General features: G+C 30.9%; 2 protein-coding genes across 3 annotated transcripts; both read right to left on the bottom strand.

Moving 5' to 3' along the window:
* Positions 1 to 4610: 4610 nt before the first annotated feature.
* On the bottom strand, positions 4611 to 5599 carry LOC8262401. 2 transcript variants are annotated; one of them, XM_002516835.4, is made up of 2 exons: positions 5346 to 5599; positions 4611 to 5241 (listed from the first exon to the last, which is right to left on the bottom strand). In XM_002516835.4, exons 1-2 carry the CDS (start codon positions 5377 to 5379, stop codon positions 4787 to 4789), a joined length of 489 nt encoding a protein of 162 aa, XP_002516881.1. In that variant the 5' UTR covers positions 5380 to 5599; the 3' UTR covers positions 4611 to 4786. The 2 variants fall into 2 exon arrangements, with proteins under 2 accessions (XP_002516881.1, XP_015573304.1); XM_015717818.3 differs by having other exon boundaries at positions 4611 to 5249; positions 5346 to 5594.
* Positions 5600 to 11020: 5421 nt separating this feature from the next.
* Positions 11021 to 11866, bottom strand: LOC8262402 (monothiol glutaredoxin-S10). The gene has a single exon (XM_015717814.3). The coding sequence runs from the start codon at positions 11584 to 11586 to the stop codon at positions 11278 to 11280; it is 309 nt and encodes a 102-aa protein (XP_015573300.1). The 5' UTR covers positions 11587 to 11866; the 3' UTR covers positions 11021 to 11277.
* Positions 11867 to 17737: the final 5871 nt, after the last annotated feature.

Genomic DNA, 17737 nt, shown 5'->3' with positions numbered 1-17737 from the left:
AGAATTTTAAAGGACCAAGGTCTTTGATTTTGAACACTTCATCAAGATAAGCCTTTATTGATTTAATATGTCCCAAATCATTGCTTGTGAGGATAACATCTACATAAACCATCAATGCTATAAAAGACTGATCACGCTTCCTTGTAAATAGAGAAGAATCTGATATTGTTTGATTAAAACCTTGAGACAGTAATGCATCAGTAAGCTTCACATTCCACTGCCTACTTGCTTGTTTTAATCCATATAAGGACTTAGTAAGCTTGCAGACTAGACCAGGTTGTGCACATGAAAGTCTAAGTGGAATTTGCATATACACTTCTTCATGTAAATCTCCATGCAAGAATGCATTGTTTATATCCAACTAATGTAAAAACCAATTCCTGGATTCTGCAACAGCTAAAAGAACACGAATAGTAGACATTTTTACAGCAGGTGAAAAATGTATCGATATAGTCTATACCATTTTGTTGTGTGTAATCTTTTGCCACAAGACGAGCTTTATGTCTTTCTATAGATCCATCACTATTATATTTAGTTTTAAAAACCCATTTACATCCTATAGCAACTTTATGAGTAGGTAACTTTGTTAAAATCCAAGTATTGTTCTTTTGCAAAGCATCTAGTTCTTTTTACATAGCTTCTTTCCAACAAGAATGCTTAAGAAGTTCATTATATGTTTTAGGTTTTATATTAGAATCAATCTGAACATTAAAGGCTCTATGAAATAAACTCAGTTTGTCATAAGTAAACACTTTTGAGAAAACATGAGGTGTAGTCCTATGTTTATTGATTATAGCATTAGTTCTTGGAAGTTGATAAACATAACCCTTTAAAAAAATGGTTTATTAACAACTCTAGCAGACTTTCTTACTGGAATAAAATCAGTAATAGGAACTAATGACTTAGAATTATGAATAGAATTTGGTTCATTATTAGACTCATTAACTGGAGTAATATCAGTGTTAACTGAATCAACATTAGTTGAAGGAATAGGCAAAGAAATATCCATATTAAATGTGTCAATAGAAATAAATGTTCATAGAACCTAACATTTCTTGAAATTAAAATTTGTTTAGACTGAATATCATAAAGTTTGTAACCTTTAGTATTTTCTGGAAAACCAATGAACATACACTATGTTGCCCTAGGAGTGAATTTATGTCTGTTATGTGGCAATGTGCATGCATATACTAAGCATCCAAATACCTTTAAATTATCAAGCACAGGTAGTTTATCATACAAAAGTTCATATGGAGTCTTATTATCAATTATAGGAGATGGAACTCTATTGATTATAAAAACAACATGACTCACACAGTCTGACCAGAAACTCAAAGGCATAGAAGATTGGAATTTAAGAGCTCTAGCAACATTAAAAATATGTTGATGTTTTCTTTCTACCACTGAATTCTGCTCAGGGGTATAAACACATGTAGTTTGATGAATAATTCCCTTTGATTGAAAGAAATAAGGGCATAGCAAACTCAACACCATTATCTGTCCTGATACATTTTATCTTGTTATCAAACTGTGTTTCCACAAAATTACAGAAGTTTTATATTATAGGCCTAGTATCAGTTTTAGATTTCATTAAAAATATCCAAATATATCTACTTTTATCATCAACTATTGTCAAGAAATATCTATGACTATATAGAGCATGTGTCATGGCTGGTCCTCAAATATCTATATGCATAAGTTCAAAACATTTGTTTACAACAGATTTGCTTAAAGGAATTCTTTTGTTTTGCTAAATGACAAGTCTTACAATATTTTTCAATAGGAACTTTTATTGATGATTTAATAGATTGTAAACATTTCAATCTAGAATTAGCTAAGTGACCTAAACGAAAGTGCCAAATACTGTCAGCATTGACAGAACTAATCATAGCAGAATCATTTGAAACTAATATAGAAGTATCAAATTGAGCTTTAGCAAGATGATAAAGACCTTGAACTTGTTTAGCTAATCCAAACATCTTCCATTTGATAGGATCCTGTATAATGAAAATATTTTTATGAAGTATAAAGCAATAATTATATTGAGCAGTTAACTTGCTTGTAGAAACTAAATTAAATGAAAAATCATGGACAAATAACACATCATTAAGAATCAAATCATTACTAAATTTAACAATTCCTATATGTGTGACTGCAACTTTTTGAAAATTTGGCAAAGTAACAAAAATGTTGTGCACTGATTTATAAGAAGTAAAAGCATCCAAAGAACAAACTATATGATATGTTGCACCTGAATCTATTATCCAAATTATTTTAGTTGGCCTCTTAACATATGAATATGCAATAAAATTGTTAAAATAAGAATAAGAAAAGAATTGTGTACCTGTTTCTTCTGGCCCAGCAGTAAAATTGGTAGACATAATATTGATTCTAGGTGAAGCAATAGAGTTTGAAGCAACATTATTTTATTGTAATAAAGTCATAAGTTGTGAATATTGCTCTAGTGTAATCACTGGTGAAGATTTATTAGATGAAACATTGACTTTATCATAATCAGTAGATTCATTAACTCCATAGACGTTATTATTGTCATAACCTTGTTCTTGTTCAAAGGAATAAGCATTCTCATGATCCTCAATTGTTACTAATTCTCCAACTTGATTAACACAAGTTTGTGGCCTATATTTAGACTTATAACCAGGTGGATATCCATGTTTTTTGAAACATATATCTACAGCATGTCCTGACATTCCACAATAACTACATATAGATTTACCATTGTTTGGTGTAGTATAAAATCTTTTCTGTCCCCCCTGAGGATGAAATCTAGTATTATTTGAACCACCAAAAGAATTCATAGGAGGTGTGTAAGATCTGTTAGCAGAAGAATTCATAGGAGGAGGTCTATAAGAAATATTTACTTGAGCTGCAAATATAGATGACTCATTGGTTTGTGAAACTGCCATTCCTAAACCTAATTGTCTTTCATGTTGTAAAGCAAGGGAAAAAGCCTTATTAATCTTAGGTAAAGGATCTAACATCAGCACTTGAATTTTGATAACAGTAAAGCCTTCATTTAGACATTTTAAAAATCTAATCACATAATCACCTTCTTGATGATCTTTAACAATCTTTAAAGCATCACAATGACATTGTGGATTACAAGAACAAACAGGCACCATTATAAGGTTAAGATATTCATCCCAAAGAATTTTCAATTGAGTAAAATAATCTGTAACAGACAAATTATTCTGTTTAAAAGCAAAAATTTCTTCTTATAAGTCTGATATTCTTAAAGCGTTACCTTGAGAAAATCTATCATAAAGATCCTTCCAAACATCCATTGCATTGTCAATCCACAAGACACTCTGTGCAATTAATGGAGATAAAGACCTCAAGATCCAAGAGAGCACCATTGTATTGCAATGTTCCCAAATTGGAAAAATTGGATCTTCTTTAGCTGGAACCAGTATGCAAGTAATAAGGACTGAATGGATTTTCTGATTCCAAGTTTGAACACGACATGTTTACAGAAAAAATTAGGGTTTTAAGAAGAATTTCTTGAAAGAAATCAAGATCAGAATATCAAATGTGTAAAAATTGATAAGAAATCAGTAATAATGAATCAAAAGAACAATAAATTTTTGCTAAGATTTTTCAAAGTTCTGCTCTGATACCATATCACGATTTGAAGAGTAGATTGAAGAAGAAGATTGCAGAGGAAATGAAAGTAGTTCATAAAGGAAACAAATTGAGAAAATTCTCATTAACCTTCATCTGTTACGGATTATTGCTTTTAATACAGAGGAATTGGACACTTGTCACTTTCTTATTGAGCTAAGCTTCTAACGGTAATAATCTAACGAAAATCGTTAGCTTTTCTGTTTAAAGACTAACAATAGTCTAACACAAATGTAACAAACCTTCTTCAACAAAAATCTTTAATAGAAAAGGTACTTGGGAATTTTTTGGGGAGGGTAGTGTGGGAAATGTGATTGGTGTTAAAAGAAATATAGATGATTTTTGATAAAGATGGAGACTTGAAAACAACGAAAGAATTTATTGTAAGGGAGAGAAAGAACCACGGAGGTAAAGATTTTGGTTTCTGGGGTGCAGCCTCAGTTTTCTTTAGAAATAAATTAGTTAAATGACAGTTAAAACAGGAAAAGAATTAAAAGGGGAAAATTCTTTTTGTTTTTGCTCAATTTGAATTCAATTGATGATGCTCATCAAACTCTATTTTGTTCTTCATGCAGATTATTACCTTGAGATGATTATTAATGAAAGAAAGGTTTTAGCTCCTGTTCTGTTATGCCCTTATGACGATGCAGAAAGGTGCTGTTATCTTTTCCGAGGACCCAAAGATCCCGACCCAAGTGCTTGTTACAGATTTCCAATTATTGCTTTTGATGAACTATTTTTCTCATTAAACAAATTTGATTGGTTTGACCCTCTTGGAGTTTCTACATAGGATTCCCCAATTATATAGTCTGCTGTTTAGGCCTATTCCATCATCCAGTTTCAACTTTCAATTACCCTTTTCACCAGTATGCCTTAATTTTCAAACTTAAGGTGATTATGCAGTTTGTAGAAGATTTACTGCATATTGATATCCTATAATAGTTCCAAAGCAGTAAATATTCAGCTAATGAGGATGTCTGTGCTGCAGAAAAATCCTGCCAGACCACGAAATGTATATTTGATTGCTCACTGCTGTCATGTTTGGAAATTCTATGAGCAAAACTACAACCTTCTGTTGGCATTTCAAACTACTCCTACTAAATCCTTACCTCCCATGTCATAACTAACTAGCATCTAACCGTAATCATTCAACATCATACCCTTTCTCTTGAAGTTCTTGAATAACCTCATTTCTCATTCTAATCCACAATTTCTGTGCTTCTTGTTCAAGCTTCTTATTCTGCAATTCTTTCTGATAATTATACGAATCTTTATCATTTTCCACAGTCCCTTTTGGCCCAATTGCGGTACCAATCATTCCCCCCTTTGCAATAAACTCTTCCATTGCTTCTGCATCACCTGGGTATGGAAATTCACGCCTCTCATATAAGTGAGCTAGCTCTCTCTCCTCTTTTGGCCTCGGCTTTAAAGTCCACCAACCAAGTGGTGATGTTTCATTGAAGACCCAAGCAACGCCGAATAGCGTGTAGGTACATAGCAGAGCCTTGCCTACTTGCTTCCAGAAATACCAGTCTTCTCTTCCCAATCCTACTTTCCTCAAGTACTTGTCGTAATTCATCAATCTTAGACGTTCAAATCCTGCAAATCTAAGACATTCAATCATTTAATTTTTCCTTTTCAGGCGTTTCATCAAACAGTTTAACAGCAAATTCATCGAGATAAGAAGACAGGTTTTCTTTTACCTGTTTTGGCTTCTTGAAAACGTTTGTAAAACATTGATCTTGGAGATGAATGATTTTAGCAAAATACTCGATTGGGTTGATGTCAATTTCTACTTTCAGCCTTCTTCGGAAAGTGCCGGAAGCCTGAAATTTTGAAATCAGTCAGTAGTTGTTCATTTAAACTTTTGGTTAATGATGGAGTAGTGTCAGTTTTTAATTGAATTTTGGTTAGTAGTGGGTTAACCATAAATCAAACAAGTTGCATTTACAAAAATGGACATTCTGCTTTCCAAAGTTTGACTACTAACAGGATTATCATCAGTCAACTACTTTTACTTTTATTTTCAATTTTCTTTTAAATAAAAAAAATATAAAAAAATTCCGTTCAAAATCTAGCTTTAGGTTTTCTTGCTTATGATATTTGAATATTTTAAATAAGAAGATGTTTATACGGTGGTAGTACATCCACTGTTCTAAATTTACATCTTATACGCGTGTCGTTTCTCTTCAGTTTTCTTATGATTTTTAATAGTTTTTATTTGACTCTTTTGCATCTCATTTTTATAAAAAATTGAATGTATAGTTCTACTTATATACCATATTTAGACGATTTTGTGAGGTAAGCACAAGCACTTTTGGCTTAAGCATTACTAATAGATTATTCCCTGCAAATCAGCTGGTCAATTGTCTTTTACTAAAGTCAGTCTGGCCACATAAATTTCTATAAATAATTTTTAAATAACTATTTAAAAGATATTCTATTTAATAAAATTAAGCTTACATAGTTTTTGGTCTATGATAAATTATTTTGTATGAATATAGATTTCGAAATTTAAATTTGGTGTATATCTTAAAAGTCATATAAATTTCATATCATAATTTAAAAAATCTCTTAAATAAAACCAAAATTATAAAAAATTCATATGACTTAAAAGACATCATTTTATATCAATATTCTTCACAAAATTTTTTTAAATTTACAATAAAATAATATTAATAATTTAAGAGTGTGTAAACAAAATAATAAAATTTTTATAATTTAATAAAAAATTTAAATTTTAATATTAAATATACAATTATATTAAAATTTTTAATATAATAATTTATCACTCTATTCAAGATATTTTAAATTGTTAAATGAAAAAATAATATCAGTAACAATATTTTAATTATTTTAACTTTTTATTGACATAAATTCGTATACCGCGGCGGCTTTATGATTGCAATTATCTTCAGAACTGGCAGCGACTGCTGGGGATAATTAGATAGTTACTTGACCACCGTCCAAGCAGTTCAAAGCAAACACGTGGCCAGACTGACTTCAGTCAAAGAAAGTTGACCAACTGATTTGCCGTTAACTGTGCTTTAAGCCGTCCCCTGAAGATTATTGGCTCTAAATATTTTGAATCAATGATCCAAAAAAGACAAACATCAGCCTTACGTTGTCGGATTTATCAGTAGATTCCAATTCATAATTTCACTTTCAAGGGCATTAAATTAGTGAAATAGATGGATAGTTTTTGAAATTTCCAGTTTTTTTCTGGTTCAAGGTTTTAATAATTATAATTTTTACTTTTCTAGCTCATTGGAGTTCAATACTATAAAATTAGTAGCACCCTTCTATAGAAACAGTTCACAAAAGTCTAGGAGTCTCTCTTTTTTACTTATGTTATATTAATTGATTTTAATAAATAAAATATTATTATATTTTTTTAAAGGGTTTTACGGTCCTCTATTATAGAAGTGTTGAAATTCTCCATCTATGAGAGAGTGAAAAAAGAAAAAAAAATTTAATATGACAGTCAAATAATCAAACTCATTAAAAGAAACGTATAAAGTCGATATATGACTTAGTGCTAGCGAGTGAAGTGTTTTTCCTACATAATTGCAATTTATTACTCTCTTAACACGCTTTATAATTATTAGGAATAGTTTTTTTTTACATATATCTCCTAGTGCTTAATATTTATTTTTATATTTTATATTATATATTTATTAATCTTCATTAATAGAATATCTATCTCTCTTTTAAAAAAATACTATAAAATTATAAAAAATTTATTAATGTGAGTGAATAATGGGACAGCTTTGACTTTCAAATTCCAATAATTTTCATAAAATCGAAAGCACTTCTCTCCCTGAAAATATCTCATTGCAAATTCACAATATAAATGATAGATTACCAGATTTTATGCACAGCTTAATAAGGTATAAGTGATGGGTTGAGGGCCGAAAATGGCCCATTATTTTCACCTGAAAAACATACAATAATTCTAATTCAAATCTCTTTGTAATTAGGGGGAAAATGATAATCATGAGAGTAGAAATAATAATATAAAGCTGAATGGTGATGATAATTATTCTATCTAGGTCTGTTATTGTAATCTAATTAGTCAACTAAATTAAAGTAATTAACCTACCTGGTACATGATTAAGTGCATTTTGAAAATGAGTTGACAGCTAAAAGCAACAAAGAAAAAAAAAAAAAAAACATTACAGCATTGCAAATTAAACAAGAAAACAAAACTTCATATTATAGAGGAATGATGGACATGGAATTTACAAGACCCATTTCACTTTTTTTTCTTTTTGCCCCTTATGTTTCAAAATCAATCAAAAAACATCTAGTAATTTACTGTGTTATAAATCTCAAATTTGCAGTATAGCTAGCTTGAGCATGTCCACAACATGCCATTTTGAAGTGTGTTAGCACAGTTTCTATAGCAAAATTGACCCTACATAATGATACAATTGATTGGTTTCAAAGTGAAAGAGAATGAAATTCACATTTATGTAACAAAGGGAATAGGATGAAATCATATACTTTCTCTAAAAGAAAGTTTCAAAAAACAGAAACACAAAAGAAAGATATAGCATGCCCCAAAATTTGACTACCCACACCATCAAATTAATGATATAGCTATTTACATTTTTTTTGTATAAAAATCTCAATTTATTGTTGAGCTAATAGCTAGTATAAATTAAGGGTAATAAATGATAAAATGCCCTGATTGTATATAAGAACTAAGAAGATTGTCATTCCTAAAATCCTATATGAATGTATATGCATGCATGCATGCATCAGTAGTCAGGGTACGATTCAATGTAACCTGAAAGGAATATGTAATATAACATAAATGTGTGTGTGTGCCTCTCAATTTTATGATAAAGTGGAATAAATTCCATCACACAATAGACAAGATGAATATTTGCGTAATCTAAATAGCTTTAAAAATGTTAGCTATAGGGAAGAATACGAGTGCACCATCAAAACCTGTCTCTACCTCCTTTTTGGCATCTCATGCTGCTTGGACAATCACAGGCACAAACTCTCCTACCCCCAATTTGCAATACCAAAACTTAATTTTGTCGGATATGCATATTTCCTTCTCTCTTCAATTTATATGTATATGTATAAGAAAAAGAAATACTATCTTTTTAATTGGTTTAATTTATAATAGTGAAGTCAAGATTTCTATCCACAATCTGTGTTCTACCATCTAAATATATGTTGAATTTGATATTCAATTTTTTCGATATATGCCGATTAGGTAGCGTGTAACCGGAAATGAGGTAAATTTGCTATTGTATGTTTCTAATAGGGGGTAATACGTTTGGATGTAATTGGTTAATACGAAAAGGATGGAATTCAAAAGAATTAGGTGAAATGTTTGTTCATGAATAACATAAGTTGAAATACTCTAAGAAAACCCGAGAGAGAAAGAGCATATGGATCTTATCCCCTATATCGAACAAGCCTTATTAGTTATGTAAGCATAACCTAACTTAATCGATTCAGTGCTTGGATGAGAGCGGGATACTTTTTTATTTTTATAATTGCTGAAATGGTACGATGAAAGATCAACAACAATAACTGTACGAAGTATGATAGAATTCCTTGCTATACATATGGCTGGCTCTTTGATTTTTCACGAGCTTGAAGATGTTTTTTTTTTTTTTTTTCTAATTATAGGGAATGAAAAGATATGTTTTAAATCCAAATTTTTCATTCAAACTCTATAGTTCTCCTACTATGCCTTTAGCTTAATAGTGATGGAGTTGTTGAGCATATACATGTATATGTTACATTTCAATTTAATTTAAATAAGGAATTTAATTATGAATGAATTTTTTATTAGTTAAAGTGGTTAAAAAAAAATTCATATCAATAAAATTTGGTTTGATTCTTGAGATTAGTATCTAGAGAAAATAAAATTTCTTTAAATACACTAGATTGACGTAAGAATATACTCTTAAAATCTTCGAAAAGAATAGTCACATTTTAATTTTCAATATTCGATAGGAAGCACAATACTAAATTATAAATACTATTACTGTTATAACTAAAAAAAAGTAATAAAAGGATAAAGAAATAAAAATTGGCGATTAAACTAATATATGCACATCTCTATACAGATGAATAGGTAATGGAAGCAACAACATTGACAAAGAATAAAAACCCAAGAAGTGCATTGTTATATGTGTCAGCATGATGACAAATGGTGGACCATAGAGGAATTGGAAGATACAAAGAGTAGTGGTCATCTATTTATATATATATATGTAATACTGAAAAAGAAAATTCTCAAGAATGGTGGTCACATTCTTTCACAGATTCACCATCTTGTTCCTCTTTTACATGCATCAATGCTCTCATTTAATCAACTTTTTCTTTTCATTTGAACTGTTCTCGCTCAAGATTTTGATGCGTAAAAGAGATATAGCTATTGGGGATAATTCACATGCAATCACACACAGTTAATTTCTAGCTTGTTATTGCCTTTTGAAACTCCAAAACTCTGGCATCAGAAAATGGTGACTGGATTGGCTAGTTACGTCAGAACCGAAATTAACTTATGAACTGTGAATCAGCCAATAATACTTATAACGGTTTTTATTATATTGAATCTCTCTCTCTCTCCCCCTTTTATTACATTTCGTATATAAGCAAATAAATTCATGCAACAAGTAAAGCTCAGCTCAGAAAACAGTAGAGGAACCTTTCTCAAGAAGTACCCAAAGAAGAAAGGGGGGCATATGATGGCTAGCTTTATAATATGATAATATAATACCAAACTTTTACCTCTAAATAATAAAAGCATTAAGGATGGATCGATTAAAAAAGAAGAAAAGAATGTTTACCTAAATCGTTAGTTTGGCCTCTTGGAGAGGAACCTCACCAAACAAGACATCCAAAGGTCATTAGATTTCTTCACGATAATACAATGCCACCACAAGCAAGAATAAGTCTCCTAATAATATAGATTTAGCTGCTCTGCGAATATATCCTCTATTTTTTGTCTCAAAACGACATTCGCAATATCCTTTTCAGCTTACGCCACGTACTAACTAGAGAATTTCAATTTTTACTCCATATTGTGGATGGAAGTGACCCTTTCATCTATATGTAATTGTGACCTCAGAATCTTTAGACTTTTTGAGTCTATGCACTAATTATTATATTCTCAAAAAAATAAATAATGATATTAACCTATTAACTGTATATTTTAATCTGAATACTAACAGCAATATAAACCATGTATTTGTTTTGTAATATACAATTTTCTTTGCCAGCTAGGGCCACATATAGATATATAATGTTATGTTATATATGTTTCATTGTCAGCTAGCTCACCGGTCATGAAGCAAATTGTTGAAAGAATCATCAAACATATGAAATTCAAAAAAGACAGATATATGTAATAGTCACATGAAACATTGTATTATAATAAATTCAAACATAATGATATTTACACTGGGATATATCTATAGACTCTATAGATTATTTTCCATACAATACGGATATACTTTCGACAGCCGCCAGATGTTAAAGACAAAAAGGAAACAGGAAAGAAGCGGAAAATACATCTTAATTAGTTAGTTATTAATATTTATTTTAAACTTAGTATGATTAAGAACGGCCTGAAAAGGCTGCACTGGGAATTGATAGCTACTAAAGCCATAGAGCTCCAGCTTCCTTCAGCAATTTCTTCAAGGAGCCATTAAGGTGAAGAGTCATGATAGTATTAGCAGAGCCAACGAATTTGCCTCCAATGAAAACTGCAGGGACCGAAGGGTTGCACCCTAGCCTCATAAGGGCCCATTCCATTTCTGTTCCTCTTGAGTCTTCATCTAGCTCATAAATTGCTGGGCTAACTCCCTGTTCATAGAACAATCTCTTGATCGCATGGCACATGCAGCACGAACTCTTGCTGAAGATCACCACTGCCTTTTGCGACGCCAACTTCGCCACTCTATCCATCTATTGAATGCGTGCTTTACACGTTAAAATGTGGCTGATAAAGATTGCTAATTTGAAGGATCGATATTCAGATTTAAAAGAAAAAAAGGAAAAAGAAAAAAGAAAACTCTTCAAGAGATTTACTTTGACAGCAATGAGAGAGAGCACGGCGGAGGAAATGTTGGTTTTGTAATAGATATGAAGTCTGTGAGTAAGCTTGAGATGTGATGGTGCAAGTATATAGAGCTCTTGGGAGCTTTATATATAGAGAGAAAGAGAGGGGCAAACAAGTGAGGAAGGTGGTGGAAATGAATTTCTTTTGCATTGTTTAATACAAGGCAATGACAGAAGCAAAAGAAAAGTTGAAATTCCTTGAGATATTTGGATATGATGCCTAATCCCTCCTTCTTCTTTTTGTTAAATATTATTTTTTGGGTTCTTTTTCTTAGATCAGCATGGTGCTGAAAATTAATATTGTAATGATAGTGACTTGTGTGGTTTAATTGCCACAAGACAATTAACCTAGTTGTGCCCAGAATCTAAAAGACTGTATACATATACATGGATAAGCCAAATGCTGCCGAAAGTAAAATTAGAAAAGAAAGGAAATAATTTTATAACGTACGGTACTCTTGCTTTGCGGAGACAGATATATATATATATATATATATATATATATATATATGATCATCAGATCAAGTACTGCCACTGGTAGCGCATGTGGACTTGGTTGTAATAACCATGTTTATAAAGTTTTGATTGGGTAAGGTTTGTGGAATGTCAACTTTGGATAGGATAATATGTATAACGTTAATTGACAAGGTGACAGGTTCATATATAAATATATTTGCATCATGCCATCATTGATATGTTAACATCTTGAAATTCTGATAATCGAAACTGTTATGGTCTATACAGGACGTCGTTAATTAGTTAAGTTCTAACTCAAAAAATTAATTTAATAATTTTTTATTTCATTTATAAATTTTATTAAAGCGCGCGCGCATATATATATATTAATACTTGAAACCTTTTATCTGTTCTGCTTCCGGAATTCATCATAAATTAAGCAAAATTAGCTCTCAAGAAGGGTTTGTGCTGTTAGTTAGAATATATTTTGAAAGACATAGTTAAGAGCCCTGATAATGAATCTTGTTTGAATTGCAGCTGACTGTAGCAAGCTAAGCCAAGTTGGTCCATAAAGCCAATTATATTCTCTATCTTACTCAAAAAGGGATAACGTATATGGATGACAGATCATTCGTATATGGGTGTAATCCAGAAAATATATTGAGAAAGGAGATCCATTGGTCTGATAGAAACCAGCCATCTGAACAGATTCCTATCCACTTCTTCAAACAATCGATCTGTAGGCATGCCATTTTTCTACACTGCCTGTTGCATGATCATGTTTTCTTGAAATTGAGTTGCCGTTTGAGTTGTTCTCTTTATGAAACCCAATTTTACAAGTAACATTTATTTTTCCCAAGGAAGACAACATGCTTCTCTTCTCCACTATGAGATGCCCTTTATCGAACTTTTTGCAGATAAACTTCGATCATCTCATTGTTGAGACTTGAAATTGATGTAGTTGACATTGACTGTCGGATATACATAGCTTTCTGTTTTTCTTTCTAATCCTGTTTTCTTATCTTGTTTTGATTTTCTTTTCTTTTTTCTAAGTTTTGTTTCTTAGCAATACATTGTTGCTTGTGTCATATGACCCAGCAGCTAAAAGTTCTAGATTTTGTCTGAAATTAATCAAAAGTATCTAGCGGATTTAAATACTGAAAGCTACCACTCATTCAAGAATGAATTGTTATTTTATATCCAAAATGATATTGAGTTTAATTAATTCCTCTGCGAATAGAATGCATATGCAAGATGATTTGGTGGTCTAGACACCAAACTAATGAATTTTAAGTATGTGAATAATTAGCCAAGGACCCAATTAATAAAGCTATCATTCTCTGATCTCTGATCTCTTCAAATCAGCATATTCTTCTGCTAAAGAAATTGTTTACTGTATCAGACAGTCACTTCCATTACCAAACATAGATTGTTCGTGGATCAAATTGTTATTTTAAAAAAAAAAAAAAACAACTTGAATTTCTGAGATAAAGATTATGTGCAGATTTCGGTCGAAATTCCCATATGCAGCATATATAGACTTTTTAAGCCGATCATCAAATTGAATGATCGATGATGTCTAAATCTATGGTATGCGATGTATGCATAAGAATCAAAATCTAGAAAATTTTTGGTACATATAAAAGATAACCTTACATAAATTCATTTGTCAAGATCGGGATAATGCAGCAGTTATTCTCTACATATTCCTGCACGTTCTTATATGGATACATCATTTTTAATTATAGGAAAATGATTGATGCAACTCACAATAAATAGTATTATTATAACCATGAATTATTAGATAAAAAAGATAGATATGATTGAAGTAATGATATATTTTAAAGAATAATTATTTGTTTAGTCAATTATATAACTATTCATATGATAAATTATTACACTCATCGTTATTTTTAGTTATATACATCCTAATTAACAAGAAAGCATCACATAACAAATATTAATTAGCTCAACACGATGAGTGTAATAATTTATCATATGAATAGTTATATAATTGACACGATCATGATCAAGATCCGACACCTCAAGATGAAATTAATAATTAACTAAAAAGAGAAATCATCATAAAGCATGAATTAAAAATGCCTTTTGATTATGGAGGGAAGGTAGCAGTGTATTCTTTGTGTTTTCGTATCTAGAAAAGGCAGCAGGAAAGGCAAAGAGTATATATATATATATATATATATATATAATTGTTCTTCACATGGCTTTCCCTTTATTTCTTTTTCTTGAGAAAGGCAGGAGAATATAAATGTATGTAAGAGATAGGGATTGTATATATCTCTCATCATCAGCCGAACAAATAAAAAATTAAACTAAATAAGAAACTAATATATGTATTTTTATGAATGTGATGCCAGGATACGTCCTCGCATTTTTCTTTATCATTATTATTTTGTGTAAAGTTGACATTCTTTTTCCACTCTCTCCTTTCTTTCTGGGTATCTTATCCTCTTCCTCTCTCTGTCTGTTCATTAGATGCTGCTGATTAAGCTACGTGTATGCATATGTCCATATATACATACAAATGCATCTCCCTCTCATCCATGCAACAGCCATGAATAGAAAATCAATATGTATTACATGCACATGATAACACCAAAATCCAAAGCTCATTGCAACTTATTTGCTAAGACTAACAGATAAACTCATGCCAAGACCAGTGGCGATTCTATTTGGAGGCCGGTGAGGTTGTCTCTACTGACCCTCAAAATTATATTTTAATACCTTAAAGATGTTATTATAATTTCTTTTTCTAATTTCTATTTATTACTCTAACTGATTTCTACAGTTATCCTCTCAAAGGTCTCAGATTTTTATAAACTTTCCTTGCCCCTGATCTTTATTAACTTTTTTTTTATTTTTTTATCTTACCCTTCATTTGTCAATTCTCTCCGATCCTTATTATTTCTTTATATTTGTCCTTAGTCCATATTAATTTCTTGTGCTCTGCTGATAAAATTTTCTGGATTCACCACTGGCCAACATGCCCAAATGTTTTAAAGCATGGTTGTTAGGTAGCTAGGTTAAGAAGTATATGTAGTTTTGCTCCAGAAACATGCAACATGAGATGATCCCATGCATGCGTGTTTGCATGCATTGATTGAGAAGTGGAGAGTATACGTGACATGGTGGTAGAGTAACCCTAAAATATATGACCCTTGGCCCTCGACTTGAGCCAGTTATAGGGTATGGACAGATATATATACCTTAATGTATCTATACTTTAGGGTAATGAACCTCAGAGGTTCTGGATATATACTTGATCAATATCTGTGACTTTGAAAAGAACGTATCATTTGTAAGGAATATCGGTATTATGTATGGGCGCATGTGAATTTTTTTAATGCTAAAATGACAAGGATTTGAATCGTCACTTAAAAAGTAGGAAAGAAGAAAGTGAAAAAGCTTTATTTTATAATGTAATTGGGATTTTTCTAGAATTTCTCAGAAAATTAATTTATTAATTTATAAGGTAAAAATAGCTTTCAAAAATGAAATAAAATCATGAAAAAACACTTTTAGTGTAACAACAATAATAAATAATAATAATAAACTTGAAACTAAAATGACAGGGCGTGCAGATAGAGAGAGAGAGAAGTGATGATGTTAGGGCAAGGGGACCTTTGGGGCATCTATCTTCCTTCCTTGAAAGTACGGTCGCTTTAATTGGTGGAGGAAATGTGTGCTCGAAAGGGAGGGAAGAGGAAGGCTGAGATCATTGGCATCCATAGATACGATATGATCACAAGAACAAACAAAACTACTTTCCATTTCTCTGTTTATCCAGAAGGAAATCTCTGCTCAAAAGTATGCAAAAATCATCTACTTTCACTTACTCTACTACAGAAATTCGTGTTTGCAAAAATTCTTAATAATTATCAACGGTTAAACTCCTCTACCGATTAATAAAACCATAACCACTGCTACCTTTACCCTCAATCCTAAAGATTTCAATTTCTAAATTCAAAACCAATTTTTTAATTCAAAAGATGAGAAAATATAAAGGTTCAATTCTGTATTTCTTTAAACATATATCAAAAGGAAAAAAAGCAAGAAAGAAAGAATATCATAGCCAACAAACATAATTCTTGACACCACCCTGGGCTGCCATGTCTTTGGAGATAGAGGTGGAGTTGGGTTTTGGAGAAAGAAAATGAGGAATTGATGATAGGGGTCGTAGGTGGGGATGTTCAGAAGGAAAAAAGAATGTTGGTTTCTAGCATAAGAAGAAATAGATTAACCACAGCTAGTTTTTGAGTATTGTGGCATTAAAAAACCTATCAGAGTATCATCCCATCTAATTCTGACCAACATGGTTAATGGATGATCACAAATAGTTGTTTTGACAAAATTAAAAGGATGAACCATAATTGCTCCTAGTAAAAGAATATTTGACTTTTCTTTTGCGATTAGGCCTTAGAAAAATATATATACCTGACTCCAAGACATCAATTCTTGTTCTCTTCTCCATATTGAAAAGAATTGAATGGGTTAACTTTCAATATATATAAAGTAAAACATCATACACATCTTTTTAATGAAAATTTATCAACTTCTGAGCATAATTAGAGGAGATTGAGTGATGAATATTCAAATAATGAATATCATTTTGATAACTGAACTGAAATGGGTTTGAAATTATTATTAATTAATATAAATATGGAGCAATTTGGTCCATATTTATAACTGAACTGAAATGGGTTTGAAATTATTATTGATTAATATAAATATGGAGCAATTTGGTCCTCTTCAATATGAACATAGAGTCCTCTTAAATCTTAGAGTTATGTGCCTTAAATATTTTCAAAAGATTTAAAATTTACCATTTTTTTTTATTTGGCTCCTTGCAATTTTTAGCATTTGCTATCTATAGCATTACTCAATTTAGTTACCTTTTTTTTTTTAAAAAAAAAAGAGGTTTTTGTTTAAAATATATGATACTTTTCCTTATATTCTTATATTTCACAATGGAATTTTTAGCACTCATTCTGAATTTTCTCAACACTTCCACACACATCGAAATCTGAAACCCTATATTATAAATGAAGAGTTTTAATTTATTGATTTCTTTTAGCTGTTCTGAACGAGATGTATGATAATTATATGCACTAAATGAACACTTGGCCTATCTCTGATTAACCTTCTCTTTCACCATGGCTGTCTGTGTTCCATTTAATTCTTTGAATTGGATTCGAATCCTGTTACGATCACAAAAGGTCCCAATTGGATAAATCCAACTTCTTTTTCCCACTTCACGCACATCATCACATTTATATATGCTTCCCGATTGCATATATTTGCATACATATAACGAAAAGAAAAAGGAACGTTATTTTAATTTTAAGTCTTACATCTTCTTTAATCATTACTGATAATAGAAAGCTCAAAATTAAAAATATTTCATGGAATCATAAACCCAATTATAAGCCCAATTTGCTACTGATAAATTTAAACCAGAAATTTAATTCCTTTTTTTATTCGATGAGATTTGAATTCTGATGCTCATTTTAACATAATT

Source organism: Ricinus communis, chromosome 9 (assembly GCF_019578655.1).
Source record: "Ricinus communis isolate WT05 ecotype wild-type chromosome 9, ASM1957865v1, whole genome shotgun sequence".
Taxonomy (NCBI): domain Eukaryota; kingdom Viridiplantae; phylum Streptophyta; class Magnoliopsida; order Malpighiales; family Euphorbiaceae; genus Ricinus; species Ricinus communis.
Note: the sequence above shows the minus strand (reverse complement) of the source record. Positions and strands in the feature narration are given on the sequence as shown.